Genomic DNA, 24,096 nt, shown 5'->3' on the forward strand with positions numbered 1-24,096 from the left:
TCATGTTCTTTCTTTTTTTTTTCGAATTTCTTGTATGCACGGCCATTTTTGCGCTCAAGTTCTGTTGTTTTTTTCTTTTTTTTTTTTTTTTTTTTTTTTTTGTTGCACATGAGATGATGGCGAAAACTCTGCAGTACCTTCATTTTCTTTTCTTGCCACTTTGAAGTTCTAACCTGAGTTAGTGGGTAAAGGCTAGAGAAGAGAAAGTGAAGAAGTTATAAATTGGTTTTAAATTTAATTTTAGAACCAAAATTTCTCCTGTTTTGGTAGGTTCTTTAGCTATTTCTGAGCTATCTGCATTCATGCTTTTGGTCTGTGCTTGATGGAATATCAGATGTGTGAGGAAAGTATGGAAAGGGAATAGCCAATAGGAATTGCAGATTAATTTGATTTGCTTGAGTAAGTGTTCAGAAAGGTTATTTCTTTCAGAAATAACCTGTCCTGTCTAAAACTATGATTCTTCATGGTTATTTGATACGCGTTTTCAGAAACCAAGTTCAGCGTCTGATCAGAATAAAGCAATCTTTTGAAATCAGAATACACAATTTGATGAAAGTGCAGACGATGAATTTGTAGACGCCTTTTATGTGCTCAAAGTTGATAGATACAGCATAAAGTCGTCGTGATTTTTTTTTTTTGGTATCTGTGAAGTCGCCATTTTTTGTTGCCGAAAAAGATGTTTGTTTTCCGATTTCATATTTCTTGAACAATAAAGTGTAAAACACGTTGCTTGCAGTTATAATATTTACTTACAGTTCTCGACGTTAAAAATAGTTTATCTCATATCCTTCCAATTGTTGTTTAAGTTATAAATCTGTATTTTTATGAAGCACAATAAGGGATCGTAAAGGGTTGCTTTGGATTGCGCTTGAAATTGCTGTTTACGCGATAGTTTTAGTTCATGCTGGCTAGTTTGACAGTACTCTTAATTAGGGTGATATGATTACAGTAAGGGTAACTTTCTCATCTTCAGTAATGTTTCTGTATTCTTTTATCGCAAACACCAAATATTATTTCGATTTTAACAGTTTCTTGGAAGACATTACCAGTTTCGTAAGTAGTACTCTTTTAATAATATTGCTATATCCGTTTTTTCATAAGTCGATGGACATTCCTTTTTTTTAACGTTTTAATGCAAATAAGTGGCATATGTCACATGGATTTTACGACAGATAATAGTTCTAGTTAGCAGTTCTTTTTAGAATGGAAACAGGTTATATTGATGATTTTATTCAAAATAAGTTTCTTTCAAACGGAAAAATAATATATTTGATATTTGTCTTATGGATGAGTTGTTTACCTAATTTTTTTTCTGCCTAGATGCAGAAGCATGTTTAGCTACCCGTTTCCACAAGGAAACTGAATTCATTTTCTTTTTGTTTAAATAAGGACAAGTAATAACAATGTTAATCAAAAGAAAAAAAACGGTTTTTGGCTTCTTTATCTCGAATTTTATTGTGATTACTTTCACTGAGTTGGAAATTTATCACGGAAAAGCTCAATGTAGGATATATGTGCACAATCTAAATGTCTCTCAGCAGGATGTAGAACTGAGAAGTAAGAAATTCCGATAACTTTGTTCATTCTGAGATAATTAAGAATAGACTGTGCACTCTCGATTTAATAGGTCATACACTTGACAGTTATTATTTTCATCCTTTGTAAAATTATTTTTAATCATTTGTTTTCTTTTCTTTCAATTTTTGATATTCCATTTTTTTTTTCCAGTCTGTTAGTAACAAGCTTGCATAAATGAATATCTCGTTTCTTCATTCCTAGCATTGTAAAGCTCTTTTCTTTCTCTCTGGTTTTTTGAGTATTAGATGGTTCCTTTCTTGTATGTCTTTACAAGCATTCACAACTGGCAAACGTTAGCAATTGATTTTTGTCCCGAAAAGGACATTCGAGAAGTTGTAAAATTTACTTTTTCTCCCCTGTTTTCTCCTGTCATGCGATGTTATTAAAAAGCCGAATAATGCTTCGGAAATTTCACTTTTTTTTTTTTTATAATTTAAAAATATTTTTATTGTGTTTCGGTAATTACGATATTATCTATGTAGTCACTACCTATTAAAGAGCCTGTATGTGTTTCATATGAACTTTTGTTAATAAGAGTCGTTTTTTTTTTTTTTTTTTGTGCGTTTAAGGACAACAAAAATAATTTAATAAATACGCTTTATAAAGAAATCTGACCTTTTTGTAACTAAGCAATTTATTCCATTATGTATTACGTGTGATGTGTTATGTGTTACAGTATATGAAAGTCACTGGCGTAGATGATTGCTGGCGTAGACATATTGATTGGTCCTCGTTAATATTATATAAAATTTATTCTCATATATCAATACTTTTTTAGTAATTTCATTAACGGGTTGGTTTGTAATGGAGAAGCTTCGGAGAGTGGATGATGCTGGTGATAATCGTTGGGCGGAATTGGTACTGTTTAACAGTTTTGTATTTAACGTCAGAATTTTTGGATTTCTTAATAATGTTGTATTTTTAAGATGTCCAGTTACTTTATATCAGGACTTTGAAAAACCTTTAATTTGGGTTTTCATTGATTTCAGCAGGAACGATTTGTTTCGGAAGCGCGTGACAAAGAAGCTGATGTTTTATTTCTGGGCGATGATCATATAGCTTTGCTTGAACAGTCAATAGTAGGTTGTTAATTCTTTCAACGAAAATTTACAGTTTAATAGGGACTATTTAAACTTTGATTATTAGTGATTATTAATGAAAACATTTTCCTTTTAGATGTATCGAGAAAATTTAGCCCCATTACACTGCTTATGTTTTGGGGCTTTTGGCGACAAAATCTCGAATTTGTCATGGAGGCTTGAAAATAATATTTTGGAAGGCTTGAATCCCAAAGTATGCTATTTCCTTTCGCTGTTTTTGTTTTCGTTTTATTGATTTTTGGGGCATTTTGTCAATCTACAGCTCTTAATTTTTTTTTTTTGTTTTTTCTTTTGACATTTTTTATTAAAATTTTGCATGTGATTGTTGTATCAATTGGCAATTCGGATTTCGATTTAACTGAGGAACAAATGTTGGAGGCTCTGAAAAGTGTCGCTGGAACTATTCGAAAGCAGAAGCCGTCAGCAAAATTGTATTTTATGGTAATTTGTTACTTTTGACATTTATTAATTGCACTTTGTTACAATAAGTAAAATCGAAGAGGCTGAGAGAAAAACACTGTTAAAAAATCAACCCAAATTCTATAGTTAAAAAATTTTTTAAGCAAACTTGTTTTGTAGAAACTTCTTCCATCCGGAAGAAGACCCAACAAACGACGTGAATTAGTGAATCGAATCAATGAAAGTTTGGAAAATGTATTGAAAGGTGTGGCAGATGTGATCGATGTGGAACCTTCTATACAAGGCTTGTTTGCTTTATTTTTTCTTTAAACACACATAGGTTTTTTGGTAAAGCTTATTGAGGTTTTATTATATCTATTCGTATACATTGTTTAACAGTCTAGCAGTACTCCTCTCTCTCTCTTTCCTACATATTCATTAACAATTGTATTTAAAGCATATTTAAAGAAAAAATTTTTTTTTGATCTTGATATAGTTCATTTTATGTTGCAATATATACGGAATGGTTGTCTTAAACTTAATCTTTCAGGTACGAATGGCCAAATTGAGTCTCACTATATGTTTGATTATGTTCATCTTACTCAAGAAGGTTATCGGAAAATCTATGAGCCCGTCCTTGTTGCTATAAATGCAGCGCTTAATCCAGACCCATGACTTTATTTCTTTAAAAAAATTTTTTTGTCACTGCTTTGTAGTTTCACGTTTCTTTCATTTATGTTACTGAGTTTTTATTAATGCTACTCAATTTTCTATGAATTTCTAAATTATAATTTGCTGAAATTCGTTTTTGTGATTATTTTGCGTGGTTCAACAATTTCGGTTTTTATTTGAAAGATGATACAGTGTATAGTTTTTAATCCTGTTTCATGTTTCAAGCATGTAGTGTTATACGCTTTAGTTTATTGGATTTTTTGCTTTTATAGCAATGAATTAAAAAAAAAAAAATGTACTTCATGTAAGTTAATTAAATCTGTACTTCTTTTTGTTGAATCTTTAAAGAATTTCACTTACGCGTGAATATGAGAGCTTTGTTAAACTTTATATGCTTTTATATTATTACAAATCATTCAAGAATTTCTTAGGGTGGTTAATACGTATTTTGATTTTATTTCAGTCCATTTTTTTCTTTCTGTTCCCTACCAATGTCTGTTTTGTGAAACACTGCTGTGATCTCGCCTTCTGGTTCAGCTCTATTCATATTACTGTCATCCAAATATGTGCTAAGCCATGCATGATTCTTTCCTTCTGGCTGTGAAATCTTTTAAAAATTACTTCGTGCGATCCTCATGTCTTTTTTTTACCATCTTTTGGTGATAATAGCAAAAAAATTATCTTATTGATAGTTGATTCTACCATAACTTTCTCACTTTTCTTTCTATTTTCAGCATATCTTTTATTTATTCTACAGCATTAACTTATATAATATCGCTCTGTTTATATTTCATCATTTTCACAGAGTGCTCTGCTGCATAAATGTTTTGAAAATTTTTATTCGTAGTTGTTTGCTGCAAATAGTTATATCTGTGAAGAGAAGTGATATCTCTATTGATGTCAGCTTATGCATGAAGCTATTAGAGAATTTCGTCTGCTGTTTTTCTTTCATATCTAAGTTTAAAACAGTTTATCGTTCTATTTTTCAGAAGGGAGATGTTATCTTCATTTCATTTTTTGTTAAGCTACTGAAATTGCGATGTTAGCTTCGGTAATTCTGGTGTCTACCAGAAGTGTGCGGTCACTCAATCCTCATTATTTCCGGCCACCTTGGCCGATATTTTCGAAAGTATGGCACTTTTGGAAGTGTTTCTATTGTTTAACTAGTGCCGTTCCGGTTGAAACTGATTTCGCTTATTCAATAAATTGCTACAGCTGTTTAGCAGCAATTGTGTCGGTTTATTAATTTATTGAAGAATGGATATAACTTATCGCTAAAACCTAACTAGAAAAGATGACTTTCTAGGCTCAAGGATGGCGAAAACGGGGTCCCTCGATACATGAGCGTTATCAGCTTCCTGGACAACATCGTGAATTCCCGGAGTTATCGCCGAAGTTCAAGAAAGAAAATCCAAAGGAACTGCATCGTGAGTTTCTTCTGGATATAGCTATCATCTATCGAATAAAAATTTTTTATGTTATAACATCTGTTCTTTCTAGACTATACTGGCGTTCAAGATGTCGGTTTTGTTGATCCGGTCACTGGAGAATTTGTTCATGTTAAGGAAATGTATCCAGAATTGATCGTTCCAGATTTACGAGGGTTCCGGTTGTGTCCGTATGTATCATATCGGACCGATTTTGAGATTGAAAAAAGGTCGACTGTTTCGTGCATATTTTATTATACTTCTCTCGATAGGTGGGAGACTTTACACATCTTTAAATTGCACTTTTTCCTCTATTCATTCCAAAAACCCATCCCTTTCTATATTAATATACTCATTATATTGGTAAATCTTCAAAATTTAAATAAGGTTTTGGCCAGCTTTTAGGAGAAAGAAGTTTGAAAAACTAACCGCCAAGTATGGAAGTGAAGAAGACGCTGACTCCGTGCTATTTGAAGGCGAACAATGGCCTCCTCCGAAAACAACACCGCGATTTTTGTTTGATATGCATTACGCACCATTAATAAGGTTTAAATCTTTGCTGTTTTTGTCTATTCAAATTTATTATTAAATTGGATGTACTATTTTTAGGTCTTAATTACCAGTTTCTTTCTTTGTGTTAGATCTGGTTGTTGCTTACAAGCCATATGGTTCCTTGAATTGTTTGTTTTTTAAAAGTTCAAAATCCTGTACTTTTTTAAAGGGACTTTACCGTATTTGAAATCTATGGTTTCAGGGAGATGTATAATGATGGAGAATACTTTAAGGATGTCGAAGTAAAAGACGAGATTCATGATGACAAGTCTAAGTACTCTTAATACTTTCGGTGTGTTTACAGACTTTGTATTGAGCTATTTTGTTTTTACGGTATTTTAACTTAAGTATGATTTTTGTGTTGCACTTTGTCATCCGCTTGTAGCAGTTGTTAGCTACCATTTGCAATAATTAAAATTTCTCCTCTTCTTCGAACTGCCAAAAATATATCCTCTTGGAAATTCATCGAATTTTCTTTTTTCTTTTTTTTTTTTTTGATTTCCGACATAAACGAGGAAATTGTGAGCAATTTATCAGGGTTAATGAAAAGCTTAAAGATGACTGCTTCTTCAGTTGACCCGTAACTTTGAGATTTGACCGTTTTAGTTAAGCCATAGCAGGAATGTTTCTTGTAGAAAAGGGAGGTTTCAAAGGCGCATTTCGTTTTTCCTAGTTCTGGATAGAAAGAAAATTTTATATACAATTAGTTTAACAGCAGTGCTATAGCATGTTGTGAAATTGGTTTATTATATTTAAATGATTTCAGATGTAGTTTAGAATTGTGCACAAAAAAAGGATGTATTTTTTGGACTTGTTGTATAGATCATATTGATTGTTGTAATAACGACTTTAAGGAGGGAGAAAAACTGGGTTTGAGAAGGAGGATAATCATCATTGCATCATCCAAACATTATATGATAGAAGCTGATTACGCAAATTCAGTGCTGAATAGCCAGGTGGGGTAGCGGTGCCTCAACCGTTAAAACGCCATCCGTACTTAGCGTACTGCTAATCAGTTCTGGATTTGTTCCACGGGGAAGCATAAACTCCTGAAATAGAATTATCGTTAATCCAGACATGTACAGGATGTATCGTGATTATTATAAATGGATCTAACTGTTAAAATCAAACTGCATATAAACAATTAGACGAAATGTCCGAAACCTGATTATATTCTCTGAATACGGCACGTTGCGGTGTTTTTTCTTCATGCTTAGCATGAACCAAAAGTCTGTTATCAACTGTTTTTACTGTTACTTCTTCTGGTTTGTACTGTGCAACATCGAATCTGAAATGAAAGTTAAAGTCTGACTTATTTCGACAAACTGTAGAAATGATGCATTTTTGTCTAATAACGACATGGAGTCATTTCCACGTTGCCGTGCAGTTTTAAGTTTTCTTGAAAATACGTCACAGAATCGTTAAAAAAATACCCTGAACTACAGCATAAGTCATTGCAAAAACATTTAGAGGTCTAACTGTTCATACGCCATAATTAGCGATATTACAGGCTGTTTTTCGGAAAATATAAATTAAGTAAACCTAAGTCTGAGTGTTTTTCCATCACTTTCATCTTTGATAAGCGGTGATTTAAGATTTTCCAGATAAGGATCGTATGTTGGTCGAATGGACATCATATCCGGTCGTCCAAAACCTCCCTCACTACGGAATGTACTGCTTGGTGGAGGAGGGCCGCTGCCCTGTAACTGATTGATTAAGAAAGCATGATATGAAAGTAATTAAATGGAAATCTGCCAAGAAGGATTTCCTTTTTTCAAATTCATTGGAAAAAATTTTAAAGGAAAACAAGCGATAGATTACCTGTGTTGAGGATGACTCGTAACGTCTGGATTCTTCACGATGATACGTGGTGGAGCGATTGTCCGCTTGTGATCCTGGCTGTGATGGCGTATATCCTACAAATCCGTACTGTAAGTCATATCAATTCTCTCTGTTTTATCCACTGAATATAAGGGATTCATATTTATCCTTTCATCTTCTGAGAGAACATAAACTTTAATATTCTCCAATAGCAATTTCCTGTTTTTTTTTTTTTTTTTTTTTTTTTTTTTAACTTATTTTCTTCCTCTTTTTGTATTTCGCTTTTTCTTTATTGATCTGTCTTTTCTTTACTGAGAAAGCATTAGAATGAAAAGTGCAGTCAATTTGGTTTAGTCAGTCTTAATTTTAAATAATAGAAGAGAAAAGGAAATGTGGTGCATGAAATGCATGAAATGAATAAGGGTTTTTAAGTACAAATATAGAAAGCATTTGTTGTTAAAATAATTAGTCTCGAGACAGCAGTGAATGGAATCCATTTATAGAAGCTCTGCTTAGATTCTCAACATCCTTAACCCTACATACTTATCAAACCATAGCAATAACTAATTGAGTATATAAAGTGAATAAATTACCATCTGAATAATTAATTAAGCAATTGACCGATGACTGCAACTGTCAGTTTATTAATCCTACTTATCTCTCTATCTGCTCACCTTGTTCATTCCTCAAATACGAAAACTTAAAACATCTATAACAATGTGATGTTTGCAGGTATCAATGCTTATTGAAAACATTACTATTACTCTAAATTTTTCATAAAATCTAAATACTGTTGTTAGAAATGATAACTGAGGATTACTTTTCTGATTCTACTCAAAGTAACATATACATTAATGTATGTTGATGAAGATGAGAGATAAATGAAATCACTAAAACTAAAAACAAAGCGATAAACAAATGGAATTATTGATCTTTCAAACAATAAACAAAACATATTTCTCATATAAATTGATGAGAGTGAAATTATGCAATTAGTTGATTTGTTAGCATGAAAGTAAATGATGTTTGTGATTGTATATATAGATATATGAGAAAACTGAGGCATATTATTACTATTAAAAATGTTAATGATTTATTTTTTCTGAATTAAATATGTAATGTCTCTCTAAAGATAATAATAAGCTTTTTCATATTGCATCATTCGTCCTTTTTTTTTTTAACCCATTAATTTTGACCATTGATATAATATCATCTAAATTAGCAAAAGTAAAAGTGATAGTAAACGAAAGCATATGCGGAAATATATTCTAAAAGTTTCATGCAAGAAAAAGAAAAAACAAAGAGAGAAAAGAGTTTGCTGTATGTTATATCTTGTTTAGTTACGTTTCGGATGAAAAAAAATCTATTCTAATCAACTGCAAGAAATTTCATATAAATAGCAAATGAACGTAGAGGAAAATAAAAAAATTAAACTTAATTGTTGTAAATTTATAATATTTGTTTGATAAAATTGCATGACATTATTTTAAGCGAACATTTATGCTTTCTAACTTCTCTATTTGTGTTTTTTTTTTTTTCTTTTTTTTTTTTTTTTGGAATTTGAAGGATTTGAAATCGTCAACTGATTCTACAATTTAGACCAAATAAAAACAGAACTTATGAAAATCTTAGTTTATGTTCAAAACATTCTATAATTGGTGAATGTCCAAAAGTAAATTAAAAGAAAAAAAAAAAAAAAAAAAAAAGCTGGCTAATTTTTTAAGGCCTCGATTAGATGAATTTTTCGTTTATGAATGAATGAGAAGAAATGGGATACCTTCAAATTCTCGCCTTAGACGCTTCATTTCTTCCTCAACATGCCTCATTTCGGTCTCGAAACGTTCCCGCATACTTCCAAACTCAGTATCCAGCACTGAATAATTACTCGGGGTAACATCTATTTTTCTTTCTCTTTGCATTTTTTCTTTTCCTTGAGTTCTTTTTATATTCCTGTAAATTTCAAAACAAAAAATTATCACAGATGTAAAAAGATAATATCATTATATTGACGTACATAAAGTAACGTAGTCGAACGAGCAAATAAACTCAAAGACAGAAAAATGAACATCAGAATTTTTAAAAATTCAAAAGCTAAAGCGAAATATTACTTTTTTTATTCCACTGATAAGAAAACATATTTCTCGAAAAAAGAAAAAAAAAAAACTTATGACAGATTCACTTTGAAAAGTATAGCTCGGAAATGTGTTTCCATAAATTTAAAAAAAAAAAAAAATTGCCTGAATTTGTCTTTAAAGAAATGGGTTTTTTTCTTTTCTATTTATTCAGCTGCCGTGGTTACTAATGGTTTTTTACTCTCGTAAAAAAAAAAAAAAAGAATTTCAATCTTAAATGATGTAATATAATCGCGCAACATAACGAATACAAACGTGAAAATAGGGTAAACGTGAGAAATATTCTGGACACAGAAAGTTTCCAGTCTATGAATTAGTTAATAAATCATTTGCCAGTCACTTTATAGTAATTTTAAAAAAACTCAAGTTGTATTATCTGAAATGATAGCATATGTGTTTCCATTATAAATTAGAATCTTTAAGTGAATGAACGAAATGCTTACCAGATGGTTGAGATTTTGCTGAAGTTAAATTAAACATTAATATTTAACATTATCACTGAAGCAACGATAGAAGAAATCATTACAAAGTAAACAGTGAAAAAGAAAAAAAGAAAACAAAAAGACTTAATTTGTAAACACATTGTGGCATAATTTTCAAATTAAATATATAAATTGATCAATGTATTGTTTGATGAGAAAAAGGAAAACATGCATTAAAATATAGCTAAGATTTTTTTTTTTTTTTTCAGATTAATTAATTATAACAAATTTTCAGGACTAAGAAATTATTGCAAGTGTAAGATTTTTGAAAAAAATGAAAAGCATTATTTTAAGAGAAGATTTCTGATTTCTAATTATCAATGCTTGCAAGTATGCTAAATGTATTTCTCATTTTCTCATGTAAAATGGAAATTTAAATTTGGTATAAAGTCCACTTCCATTGCATAAAAATTTCATCGATCCTTGCTTGGGAATTGTATATGTTTAGTAAAAATTCATTGATTACGGTAACAATTATAAGAAGGAAAAAAGGAAAGTGAATTCATTACAATTACTCGGATCTCTATTTGAAATTATAATCGACCAAGTTTTCGAAAAATTAATAACTTCACCGTTCGATGTAAGCTTAAAGAGCTTCGTCAGTTACAATTATATTCCTAATTTTTTGATTTTAACTTAGATTTAGAATTTTCAAAATTCTGGCCTGAATTCTTTGGATAGCTGTCTTTGAGTAGCTCATTCACTTTACACTTATCAATTCGAAATTGCCTAAAAGAAAACGATGATTACTAGTTTCATCTCGCCTATATTTCTGCTTCATAAAATTCCTATATATGTATATACATATACATTATTCATAAAATTCGTATATATAAAAATTATAAGGAATTTCTCCCTGGATAAGAAAAAAAGAAGGAAGAGTAAAAAGCATTTTGAAAATTGAAACAAAAACGTTAATTGGGAAAAAAGAATAGCATTAGTAGGTGTTTTAATGAAGTTTTAAGTGTTATCAGTAGAATATAATACTTTTACTTTTTTTTTTTTGTTTTGTTTTGTTTTTTTTCAAAATTAAAGTTATTGGAAAATTTGGATAGTTTCTACTCCAACAAACACTCTCATTTGGTTTATAGTTCAACATTAAGGAAAATTTTACAATCAGAAGAATTTTCTAGTTCTTCGATTTTAATGTAATGATGAAAGAAGTGGAAAAAAAAAAGGGACTTCTGAGATATCTTTGTTTAAGATCAAACTATGTGCAGGGCAATTTTTAAACGATTCGTTTCAAATGATAAATGGGCATCAGTAGAATTTTCACAATAGCAAAGGTTCGATTTGTAATCATTAGTTAAAGTGTAAACTTAAATTTAAGAAAAAAAAATTCATTATTATACAAATTCAAAACCGGTAATTCAATTCGTCCGGCATATAATTTTTCTTGATTAATACTACCAATGTCTGTTTATAATTCAGCAGACATGATGAAAGATTGTTACTATTACATGTTAATGACTAAAAATTTTTCCAACATTTCCAGAAATATAGTATAGTAGTATATACCACTAATGCATTTGATTCAATTAAATTTACAAAATGAATTCGGAGTTAAGAAAATTGAAAAAATAAAGTCAAAAAATATTCCAATTATAGCACCAAAAATTTAACCAAAAAAAAAATGAAATTAAATAGCATATGGGAAGAACACGGCAAATTCTTTGATTTAAATCAACAGCAAACATTTTATAACAAAGCTAATGATGGATCAAATTTCTTGCATACTGCAATGATAACTTTTCAACATGTAAAGCAGCAAACAATCATCAAATGATAATGTCGATAACGTTATGAAGTAAATGTTAGACGATTAAATTGAAAAAAAAAATGACGCATAAATTAATTTCAGTAATACAGTATTTATTATCTGAAAGTAATTGTCATAAAAAATAATTATACGAAATGAATAATCAAAATTAACCAGAGTGAGAAAAAAAGATCAGTTTTTTTCATTTATCTTTTCCTTTTCTCAGACGAACAGTTGTTCTATTTATTTGATGATGGAAAAAATATAAGTGGAATTTTTATTCAATGCTTTTCGTTTGCTTCACAAAACTAACATTTGCTTCGTGCAATTTCTTGAATACAACTTTTTTCATTCTTTTGTTTCTTTCTTTTTATGCCACAAAATACAATGTGTATATTCTAAATAACAAAATAAAAGGTCATAATTCATCAATGCATAACAATCTGTTTCAACAACAACAAAATTACTTTCAGCTCGAATAGTACGTATGTATGAATCAGTTGACCGTATTCGAAACTGGAACACTGTCAACAAAATCATTTCGTTCGTAATAAATGAGGGAAGAAAAAAAAAATGTATAAATATAATTGTTATTTATATATATATTAAAGAGAAAAAAGAACGAGTTATCTATTAAAAAATTAAGAGAAAAAAAACCACAACAAATTTCTCGAATGGGAAGATGACAGTGCAGCAATATATATAAGAATGATTTTTTCCCTGTTTTTTTTTTTTCTTAACAAATTTAAGTTCTGTTACGTTCAACATTGAACAAATATGTTTACCTAACAAATCATGCGTAATAATTTCATTCCAAAAAAGTAAGATTTAAACTTTAACTTTCGACTCCATTATCTCAATCATAAGAATTCCACTTCGTTCAAGTGGTACCCCTTCAATTAAAAATTCCATTCAATGCTATACAACTAGAAAAAATAATACAATTAAAATTATTGTACAAAATTATTTATAAATACACCGAACATTCGAAAGCTGTTATCCCAAATTATCAGTGTAGTAAGCTGATTGTCAATACAATCACAACAGTAATTATTTCTTAGTTCGTTAATAGTGCAATCCTTGCATACTTTAAATATAAAATACCAGGGCCGCCAAAAGAGCCTCGAACTAATAAGTCTTAACTTATAGACCCAGTCTATATCCAATAAATTTGAATTCATTTGAGTTGAAATTACTTCAATTTTGCGTTATAATAAATATTTTCTCCTTTCTCCTTTCCATTATGATCATTCACTCAGATTATTTCAGCTCAAAATTCTAGTCTTATCTGATTGACAGAATGCAGTCAATTAATTATTATTTGTAGCGATTCCAAAGAATCTATGTAAAATTTAAATATATTTTAGCGAAATATCATAAGCAAAATGAAACATCTTAACTGATAACTTATGTGATACTAATTTATATCTTATATTTAATTTTTAATTTTAATTTCAAGCAAATAAGTTAGGAACAAGAAAGTATCAATATAACAAAAAAGAAAAAAAAAAACGAAAAGTAGAAGAGAAATTCATTGCATTACAAAAATACTCAACTGGGACACTCACATTGTGTCAACGGAATGGAATAAAAAAGATGTGAAAAACAAAAAAATATATATATAAATGATAAGGTGTGGAAATGGATATGACTAAAACGACAGATAATATAATAATTTCACACTTAGCACCTATAAACGTAAAACAAAGAAAAGATAATCTATTCGTTGAATCCACTGATTACAATACAAACAATTAAAAAAACAAAAGTTTTAGTGTTATAATTTATAAAATATTGTCCTTCATCAAATAATACAGGTGAATGAAAGGAGTATTTTATAGGAGAGTCTAGATAGAAATATGCATAAATTTTTGAAAGGTCATGACAAGAACAGGACATTGACATTAGACGCTTTAGAAAGAAGACATGAGAAAGGTGTGTCGTGTGTTTCTGCATAGAATTTGATGGCCTAAATGAAGGACAACAGTGGACAAGAACTGTTTGTTTGTGGCATTGAGAGAAACAAATTAAATTACATATCAGTTCCTTTCAATTCTTTCATATCCACCCATTCAACACTCAGCAGCTTTATTTTCCCTTCTTTTTGCATAGATGAAAAATAAAAACAATTTTTCATTTTCAACAATGCCCTAAAAATTGTTAAACCGTTAATAGACTGAGATCCTGATTTGACAACTAAAATCGTCAATTCTTCATAGATATCTCTGTGTACATAATATTTTTGGCATGCTGCTAGCAAATGATGTATCTCAAATGTTTGATCAAACAATCCTAGTAAACAAGTAAGGATGATATGTGATATACAGGAATTACTTTTTCTTTTTTTAGGTAAGTAAATAAAGAAGAAAGACTGCAACGATATTTGATTCATTAAAAATTCTTGAATGAAGCTTTCTTGAAAATTCTTGAACTAAAATTTATCCCAGAATATCCGTGGCATTACGGAATAAATCACTTCAAATTAACGATGATTTTGCTGTGGAATCAAAAACAAAAAACTACAACTATTCCCTTTAGTTTCCTTTTCCTTCCGCTTCCGACTTTCCTGTATCATCGCTTCTTAATGTTGCCAACTTTTATTTGTTCTTTTTCTTCTCTTTAGTATTTAAATTATCGTTCCATAAAGTTATTTCACATATACTAAATTTGGTTTTTCTTTTCCTTTTCCTTTAATAATTTAAGGAACACTAAACATTTTTCAGGTAATTATTCTTCAGTATAAATTATTTTAATATTTTCATTTTATTTTACTAGAGCTTAAAGTCACTTTATCAACAGTCATCTAACAGCACAGGTTGTTCGGAAATGTCAAATGAAAGAAGTATATTATTAAATAATAAAATTAACACAAACACACACTTACACACATACAAATATTGACATACACCTATAAGTGATGTTTTAAGTCTGTCTTTACAACTATTTGGATAGTGTATAGCAGCAGAAGAATTTTTCCAATTTTGAACCGATTTTGAACAAATCGACGGATGAACGGAAAGATGGAGAGATGAAAGGATGAATAGATGGATGATGAGCGGATGAACAGATGGATGAACGGATGAACGGACGGATGAATGGGCGGATGGGCGGATAGGCGGAAAGACATTCGTTTCAGTTGTTGATGGGACGGGAAGGATGGACAATATCGTTGCAATGCGTACGGAACCGTTCATAGGCATACATATGCAGACAGACTGAAAAAGATATAGAGGGACACATACTGTAAATATAAGAGACAAGAGACGATTTATGGTTAGAACAATAGCAGACATCAATAAAGTAGTATAAAGTTTTATCAGTAAGGTAGTAAGGGTAGCACCTGTCACTGTTAACATATCAACCATACTAACAGTGGAATGATAAAAGAGGGAATGGTAGAGAAGCAAGGATAGCTGAATTGTTTACAGACAGTAACTTTGCAATTAGCCAACCACTCAGCAATCCATCGATCGACACTGACACAGTGAAAAGTCACATCAAAATTTCGCAAGAAAACAAAGTGTACAGGTGTTGTATGTTGGTTTAGGTGTATAATATGTATGTTTGCATGTGGGTGTGTGTATGTGTATGTCTGTGTGTGTGTGTGTTTTAGCACCAAAAATTCCAATGAACGAAGAGATAGACAGGTAGTGATGCTGACGGTGATGGTGATAATGAGTGATAGTGATGGTGGTATTACTGTTTGTTATAGCTATGACACACTCTTTTGAACTGTTAAGATTTTATAATATAGTTGGTTTCAATTCATATGAAGTTAACACATCATTCATTATTTGTCGTTCATTTCATTTATCACGAAGAATTCTACTTCTATTGATAAAAGATGTAAGAAAGAAGAAAAAAAAACGATGGCAAAAAGGAGATATTTTATTGAAATGTACGGAAGTGATAACATATAAACATGAGAATATGTGATAATTTGATAAGGCAGTGCCATCAATAGATAATGTCAACAATACGATAAACAATCATATATATTTGGTTTAATTCATGTAATTGTGTTTCATTTTATTGTTAAATTAGAATAAATTACAGTGTTAATTGCTGCCTGTATAATCGCTAAAATAAGAAATTGTTCTGAGTTTATTTTTTTTTTCCTCTTCTTCATGACTTTTCCAATATAATTAACCTGGAAAAGTACTGAATGACCTTGATTTTCATCAAGAAAGCCTATTATTAACAGAGAAGGAAGAGAAGAAAAAGGAAAGGTAAAAAAAAGAAGAAAAAAAAAAAGGGAAATGAAATAAGAGAGGAAAAGATGAATGTAACCTCTAACATTTACCACATGCAATCAACTTTAGGACTTTCACTAATTGAACAGTCTACAATCATCCACTAATTCAAATCATAAAATGTGGAAATGGATAGAAAGCAAAGAGAGAAAGAGAGAGAGAGAGAGAGAAAGGGGAGAGAGAGGAAATGTAATATTTAAATTAGGCAATTACCACCATCAATTTAAATATTCTACGCTTTATTTAGTAAACAAAAGAAAAACAAAAACAAAGCCTAATTTGGTTTACTAAACAATAATACAAAAGGAGAAAGAGACATAATGTGTTTCGTTGGTAAGATGAAAAGCTACCCAAATGGAGGAAAGTTTGTTTACCAAATCAAAACTTGCCCCATTGATTTCGAAATCGATGCCATAGCATTAAATTGTTGAGAAGCTAACGACTGAAACACACACACACACACACACTTATGTTCAGGCAGGTACTATCTGGCCAATTGCATTGCAATGAAAATGTTAACAGGATGTACTAGCGTCAGTTGACTGTGACTGCTAGCAAAGCTTTTCACTCTCGGAAACATTCCCCGGCCCTTACCTTCCTTCAATCTTTTCATCTATCTCTTCACTTTCCAGAACTACCAGTTGTGTATTTGTTTTGTTTTTTTTTTTTTTTGTTACAATAAAGTAAACTTTCTGTTTCCTGTAGCTCTCTTTCTCTTCATCTCCCTTCTTTCCCTTCCTTTCTCTTTTCCTCTCTTTCTAAGAGAATAAAGAGAGAGAGAGAGAAAAAAAAGAAAGAGAAAGAAAAAAAGAAAAAAAAATTCAAAATAAAAGAAATCGGTGAATGAGAACTTCAAGAATTTTCCAATTCATTGTATTTTTTTCATTGTTACGTCCAAATGAGACATTGTAATTACGATTCGTAAATTAAATTAACTTTGGTACTTCTTGTTTCTTTCACTCTCTTCTGTCTTTCCTTCTTTCTCTCATTTGAATCATACTAATTCAAAATTTTCAAAATTAAAAACGAGGTTAAACTATTCATTCATAATCATCGAATTTACGTAACTGAATATATGATACATTATGGAATTGAATGATATTTGAAACAAATATTGAATATTTTTTTATATATTTCATATATTTTTTTTATATATCTTATTTTTTGCAGCCAAACTTTTACAAAAAATTATTTATTTTACACGCTGAATTATCATTTTACTCCAGTTCCAGTTGGTGCCAAATTTACTTTCATTTCTTTCTTCATTCGTTTGTCAATTCCAATAAACTATTTCAATCAAAAATTTAAATCTTAATATTTAAACATAATACGGATAGCATCATACTAAGAGGAATTCAGTCTAATAATAATGTCAAGGACTGGAAAAAAAAAAAATAGAAAGAGAAGATTGCGAAACTGAAATGGCGGTATTATTAAAATGTTTTTTATCTCATTATCATCTGTCAAAATTGTCCCAACATCTAATTCATTTAACTTTAGGTTAGAAATCGTCTTTATCTTGCAAAAGATACTATAAACAATTTTTTCTTTCTCATCATCTTGTAATGCGCATAATTTAGGAATGCGGGAAGTACGAAAAGCACTTCAAAAATATTTTACAGAGGGTTTGACAAAAACAACAAAAAAAAAAAAAAAAAAAAAAAAGTGGGAAGACGGGATCTAATCACACGGCAGCAATGATCTCACGATTGGATGAGTATGAGGTATGATTGGATGACTATGAGACATGTATAAAAAACATCGTTTATCAATATTTTATTGAAATTTGAGCATAGAAATACCCATACAATAGAGAAATAATCTAGTGTTAGTTAATCTTTATCAGATGCTCTCTGATATGTTGATTTGAAATTTTGAAATACTTAGCAGTTTAAAATTCCGAAAGTTTGTTCTGCGGAAGAGTCATGCATGTTACAAGTAGGAGCAAAAGATAATATATGTAAATATTATAATGAAATACAAATTACTTACTACCAATTTCTATGAATTCAATTCGCTTCTTATTTACATTCAGAAGTTTTATCCACTTTCAGATGAGCGCCGAAATTTTACATTTGACTTGATGAGGGAGAAACCATAAATTTTTATAGTCTGAGGAGGTGATTCCATTTGGTAATTTCATTATCAAATTTTCAAAGTTTAGTTTTATAAGATTAATATTATGATAGCTTTTATAAGGGATAACTTTGTGTCTTACGAAACATTTTCTTATACTGTGTAATCTTGTTGTGTGGGAACAGTTTGGCAACAATCATCTCCAGAAATTGTCCATTACGCCGAAAACGTCTGGTTGCCTAAAACAAATGAGAACCATTTAATTAATACCATTTAATTAGTATACTTAAGAGAAGAACCAAAGTTGTAATAGTTTGGATTTAGCAAAGCTTGAATAAATGACGTGGTGTAAACCATTTCCAGCCAAACTAGAGAATGTAGTAAAATTAGTCATTAAAAGAATTAGCGTAATGTTCTTTCGACTATTTCTGATAACGAAAAACGCATTATAGTGGATATCCGAATTATCCATAAAAAAAAAAAAAAAAAAAAACTAATAGTGAATGCTATCAAATCTATCATTTATACATTCTCGAGTAACCGAGTTTTTGTTTTTTCTAAAGTTTATCTATGGTATACTGTTTATGATTTACTTGACAGAAAGTTACTACAGAATAAATGGAACAGTGAGACCAATACAAGAAAGAAGAACTTAAAACAAACTCCAAGAGGTAAAATTGAACTATCCAAACTGGGATGAACTTGCATATAACTTATATTCAGTGTAACAATATGACCACTCATCGTACCAAGTTCAACCATAGTTAGACCTGAATATTTCCTCATACTGGAAGTAAATACAACTGTTTTACAAATATATGAATTGATTGCATATAAGAATTTTGTGAAAATCTAAAAATTTATTAGTAGTTTATTGTTATATATTAATCATAAGAATGCAGTCGGGTGGTAACATGAACGAATCTTAAATTTCTTTCATCCATTTACTAATAAGGAATTGTCAAAAACTGCTCTACGTGAAAAATAGATCTTATCAATCACCAAAGCTAAATCTCTCTCTTTTGCTATCTATCTCTTTGCTTTGATATCAATAGAATGCGTAAATATTGAAGTTTTTGAAATTTAACTATGACACATATATAGTGTGAAGAGCATCAAAATCATTCAGCAAATTTTTCACCATACTTTGTTCAACAGCATATGGTCATCGTGAATGACAAATAACTGATAGCATTAAATATACTCAACAATGAAATTTAACTCATTACTGTTAAATTACGATTCAAAAATTGAAACATTTAACAGCGATAACCTTCATTGGACGAACTCAAAACGGCCACTTCTATTGGGAATGAATTCGCTCTAAGTGTTAGAAAACCACGCACCACACGGGTATCATTTCCACTCCGGCAAATACTTCTATAAAAAAAGTTTCATTATTTTTATTTTTCTTTTATTCTATGAGTACATGATTTATAATACACATTTTATTTATACCATTTACCATCAAATGGTAGTCGGTATTTCAAATGGGCTTATTACAAAATTAGTCCAACTGAATCATTTAAAGGCACTGAAAAATAATAGGAAGATGCGAAACAAAGAATTAGCATCTATTTCATTTAGTGATTAATGAAGAAGACTAAAAACTACCTCTAGCTTCATGATCTTTTACTCAGTAACTTCTACGAGTGACGAATTAGGAAATCATAAGATAATCCGTGGAGAGATACATAACTTTGTAAGTGATACTGCCTGCTGTCATAATAAGTTTACATCACTAATACTAGAGCAGATACATCTATAACTTTAATAGAGTGTCATTATAGCTATATCAAGAACAAGCTTAGAAGTAAACCGTGACTAACAAAAAAAAAACTTGTCAATATTAAACATTAAATCAATTTTTAGTAAATTAAATTTGCAAATAACAAGTGCAATTTTATTAATATGCATTATCTGAACATAGAGGTTTAAAAGTGATATTCTCGCAAAATTTTCTCGATAGAAACGATAATTTTCAAGATAACGAATAAATGAAATCACTTTTTTTTTCTTTTCGAAAGAACTATTCATAGTAGAGTCTGAAAATGACTTACGTGAAATTAAATGATGGAGTTCCAAACATTGGCACTTCAGCAGGCACAATATCCAGCAATTCTTCATAGCTATTTAAATACATGTCTGTTGGATATCGAAAACCTTTCGATGCCACTGAATACCATCGACCTACCATAAATTGCAACGGTTCCAGTGTTGGCGGCACCGGAATATTACTTAAAACTGTAAAGAATTCTCAACACATACTATTTTGTCCTTCTTTAGCTTATTTTCAAGTTTCAAAATGAAATTTATAAGCTTATCCTTTCTGAAGAATGTAAAGTTCTCACTACAAGGTAGCATAAGAAATTAATTAATGCATACTATGTTTGGGATCCGGTATGCACTGTTGACAGCTCACCGCGCAATTAATATCGAAAAAGTTTGTTTGAGTACGTACTTGTTCACATTTATCCTCTAGTGCCCATCGTTCACAACTTTTATAAACATTTCGACAATGTCCTGCAAAGGATCACATTTAATTTAAACAATTATTAAGCTATTTGGCTGGCAAAAAAAAAAAAAAAAAATCAATTGAAATTAACGAACAGATATGGGTTTTAATATTTTGAAAAATTAAGTCACCGGCAGTGAAAGTTACGACATAAATACACTTACTGTGGCAGTATCGACCCATCCATCCAGGTGTGCACACGCAAGATACTTTACCAGGTATACAGGTTCCACCATTCAAGCATGGGTTGAATTTACAATTTTCTTTCGTAAGTTTCCGTAGCGTCAACTCTCGTTGACAGTTACCTTTAAAAAATTGGAACGACAATTATGTCATAGAAAAAAAAAACTGAGAACCATAAAGAATCGTAAGTAAATCAATATGAAATTTTTTGCCCTTATTCGTTGGATCGATTTGCCCACTTTTACAAGCTTTATGAGGTTGATTGCATTTTTCAGATCAAAAACCAAACAATGTTTTCATGATTAAATTCTAGACGATTCTGCTTACTACTACATTGCTCAATGATAAGTATTTTCACACCACAACAAAGTATCGAATCTATGAAAGAATTTATTCTCGAGAAAAAAAGATTTGATCATTGTTCCTAAGCATTTCATAATTTTAAGTTCAAGTATTTGTTATATTGATCTATGGGATATGTCTCATCTTATTAACAATTATCAATGTATCAGTAGTAATATAATTTGATAAGTTGTCAAATTTTGCACAAATGAAAAGAAAAATGAAAGTAAGAACACTGTTTCTTTGGTTATTTTAGTGTAAGAAGGAGTAACTTGTCGTCAAACATAAAATATTCTTATTATGGAAGTTCACAGAGGAAAAAAAAAGAAAGAAACTATATTATGATAAAATTATTTGCAATAATGAGATGACAACGATGACAAAATGAGACAGAGGATATTAAAAAAAGATGAGTAGAAGAAATTGAGATTCCTTGACATCATTGGCATTAATACAGCTCAAAGATATATCTGTTAATTTTACACAGCAAAAAAAAAAAAAAAAAAAAGCGATAATCTCTTATATTATAAACAATAATTAAAATTTTCCTACTGATCAATAATTATGCAAAGTTTTTTAGCTGAAATATTCCGTCATATATTGGTGCAAATGAAAAACGAGAAAGCAAAAGATAATAAAAAGGAAAGGTGACAAATGACAAATTATGAAACTTACAGAAAATAATCGTCGTAATGCATAGGAAGAAATATCTCAATAACATCGAGGCCCAAAAATTTCTTGTGAGGGCAAGAAAATTTTGAAGGTGAAAAGAAGGATGAATAGTAACAATCACAGAGACTGCGTCTTTGATGAAATCTAGTTATCCAGTGAAATCACAAGTCGAAGAACTCGATTTTTCCCAAATGTTCACAATGTCGATTTTGCCAATCGAATCAAATCATCAAGGCACGATAAAATCTTTTTTTTTTTTGGCAGCACACAAATACATAAATCAAGAAAAACAAAAATGAAGGATGAATGGTACTTTAAATGATAACATGAAATAAACATTATGAGTTATACATAGGTATATCATTGGATGCATATTAATGATACTTATATCAGTAGAAGGAAGATCTTAATAGCTACAGTGATGAAAATTTAAACAATAACAATGATAATAACAATACAATTAACATATGGTGATAATATATGGGAAATTTTCACAATTTTATTATTTTGTGGAAAATAAAACCAATTTAATTTACTACAACAGTACTACAATACTATCAATGATAGTAAAAATTTTATTATTTGAAAAATTATTAAAATGTTGCAATAAAATGACCAAAAAAAAAAAAAAAAAAAAAAAAAAAAGATAGAAAAGATGCAAAAAGAAATGAAATGTAATAGAGTGAATGATCAAACCAATTATTTGGTGGATTATTGGATTTATTTTAAATTATTCTGCTTCTCTTTTCCTCTTTCATTCTTCTTCAACTTTTCCACACTGCAATTATTACGATTAACAGGTTTACAATGATGGAAAAGTTTCCAGATGTCTTCTTCTTAATATGTTATCCATTTATAAATGAATACTTGTTCCATCTGTCAAAATAAAATTGCAGTTTTACATAAATGTGCAAATATTTGTCATCTTAATCGTATATAAATCAGTAACAAATGCACTATTCCAATTTGACCTATCTCACTACCGAGCATTTCTCTCGTCCAATGATTATTTCTTAAATCTGATATATCCATTATTAATTTTTATCTATCCAGTTATATCTTATTTTCGCTCATATAATTAAATCAGTTTTTCATTTCTGCTTTTCTCTTCTATTTATTTCATTATAATAATCTTAGCTATCGCATAAACCGATTAAAAGTGTTCACTGCATCATCTTCAATTTTAGTTCAAGTTGATTAGAATCGCTATTTAGGATAAATAAAAACTTTCTAAAACAAAACATTCCTGAAACATATTATTTTAAACTTATTTTAATATCCTGTGTATTTGTTTCCAATTTCCTGTGATATGTACAGTCTCGAAATGCTGTTTGTTTAGAATCTTTGTAATAAGTATAATGTTAGAACAAGTTGTGGTGATAGTTGAGCTTTTTTTTTTCTTTTTTTTTGGTAAAAATTTGACCAGAATTAATAATTTCATCAGTATAACATGAACTACATTATAAATATTTATGTCGATAGTGCAACCAAATTAGAGCGCAGGCATGCTTCATCAGTCATGTCAATGTATCAAAATAGAGAAAAAAAGGACGTTCTCAATTGAACTAAGTTTTCAAACCAAATTTTTAATTTCACAATATATTCTAAAAACCAAATATAATGTGAGCATTCTGCAGAATAAAACTATTTATCTTGTTAAACCAGCTATTTCGATTTTCTTTTTTGCCTTCTATCTTTGAACATTGAGCTAGCAGATAACAAAAGATTGCTTGATCCATTCACAGATATTTGAACGATCCATTAGCATCATTGTTGAAGTCTGTCATTATTCTGACAAATAACTTATTTCGAGATAAATTAACCGTGTTTGTAGCACCGTACGACCAAGATTCATCTTGCAAGTCGAAGAAAAGACTAACAGAAAGACGGCGATCTAGAAAATGTGTCAAACAACGGAAGGGTAAAAAATACCAGTATTTATAACTAAAACAATAGCATTACAAAGCAGATAAACTGCAATCGAAAGTAAAAAAAAAAAAGAAATAAACAATGGCTCGAGCTTTTCAAGTTATCATAATGGACACAACTCAAGGGAATATAATAAACTCTAAACTTAATCCTCTGAATAGCTTATCGCCTTTAATAAAACTTCGGAAGCAATACTTCTATAAA

General features: G+C 30.0%; 4 protein-coding genes across 6 annotated transcripts; 2 read left to right on the forward strand and 2 right to left on the reverse strand.

Annotated features, from left to right (window-relative positions):
• Positions 1-2,382: 2,382 nt before the first annotated feature.
• Bm10153 (Platelet-activating factor acetylhydrolase IB gamma subunit, putative) lies at positions 2,383-3,752 on the forward strand (the record flags this gene model as incomplete). The annotated part of the gene is made up of 6 exons (XM_001896882.1): positions 2,383-2,436; positions 2,568-2,657; positions 2,755-2,871; positions 3,042-3,119; positions 3,258-3,342; positions 3,628-3,752. 6 exons carry the CDS (start codon positions 2,383-2,385, stop codon positions 3,750-3,752), a joined length of 549 nt encoding a protein of 182 aa, XP_001896917.1.
• A 1,036-nt stretch (positions 3,753-4,788) lies between these two features.
• Positions 4,789-6,012, forward strand: Bma-mrpl-41 (uncharacterized protein; the record flags this gene model as incomplete). The annotated part of the gene is made up of 5 exons (XM_001896881.1): positions 4,789-4,878; positions 5,056-5,176; positions 5,250-5,406; positions 5,582-5,722; positions 5,931-6,012. The coding sequence occupies 5 exons, from the start codon at positions 4,789-4,791 to the stop codon at positions 6,010-6,012; spliced, it is 591 nt and encodes a 196-aa protein (XP_001896916.1).
• Positions 6,013-6,666: 654 nt separating this feature from the next.
• Positions 6,667-9,468, reverse strand: Bma-hsp-25 (p27, putative; the record flags this gene model as incomplete). Of its 2 annotated transcripts, XM_043073164.1 has the most annotated exons (5): positions 6,667-6,777; positions 6,893-7,016; positions 7,271-7,428; positions 7,550-7,644; positions 9,327-9,468. In XM_043073164.1, the coding sequence occupies 5 exons, from the start codon at positions 9,466-9,468 to the stop codon at positions 6,667-6,669; spliced, it is 630 nt and encodes a 209-aa protein (XP_042929098.1). The 2 variants fall into 2 exon arrangements, with proteins under 2 accessions (XP_042929098.1, XP_001896914.2); XM_001896879.2 differs by lacking the exons at positions 7,550-7,644; positions 9,327-9,468 and having other exon boundaries at positions 7,271-7,365.
• Positions 9,469-18,367: 8,899 nt separating this feature from the next.
• On the reverse strand, positions 18,368-22,012 carry Bma-mab-7 (Uncharacterized protein; the record flags this gene model as incomplete). 2 transcript variants are annotated; one of them, XM_043073165.1, is made up of 7 exons in its annotated part: positions 18,368-18,490; positions 18,915-19,021; positions 19,525-19,631; positions 20,312-20,495; positions 20,637-20,774; positions 20,931-21,071; positions 21,967-22,012. In XM_043073165.1, 7 exons carry the CDS (start codon positions 22,010-22,012, stop codon positions 18,368-18,370), a joined length of 846 nt encoding a protein of 281 aa, XP_042929099.1. The 2 variants fall into 2 exon arrangements, with proteins under 2 accessions (XP_042929099.1, XP_001896913.1); XM_001896878.1 differs by lacking the exon at positions 21,967-22,012 and having other exon boundaries at positions 20,931-20,949.
• Positions 22,013-24,096: the final 2,084 nt, after the last annotated feature.

The sequence above is a fragment of the Brugia malayi genome, assembly GCF_000002995.4.
Source record: "Brugia malayi strain FR3 genome assembly, contig: Bm_v4_ChrX_scaffold_001, whole genome shotgun sequence".
NCBI lineage: Eukaryota > Metazoa > Nematoda > Chromadorea > Rhabditida > Onchocercidae > Brugia > Brugia malayi.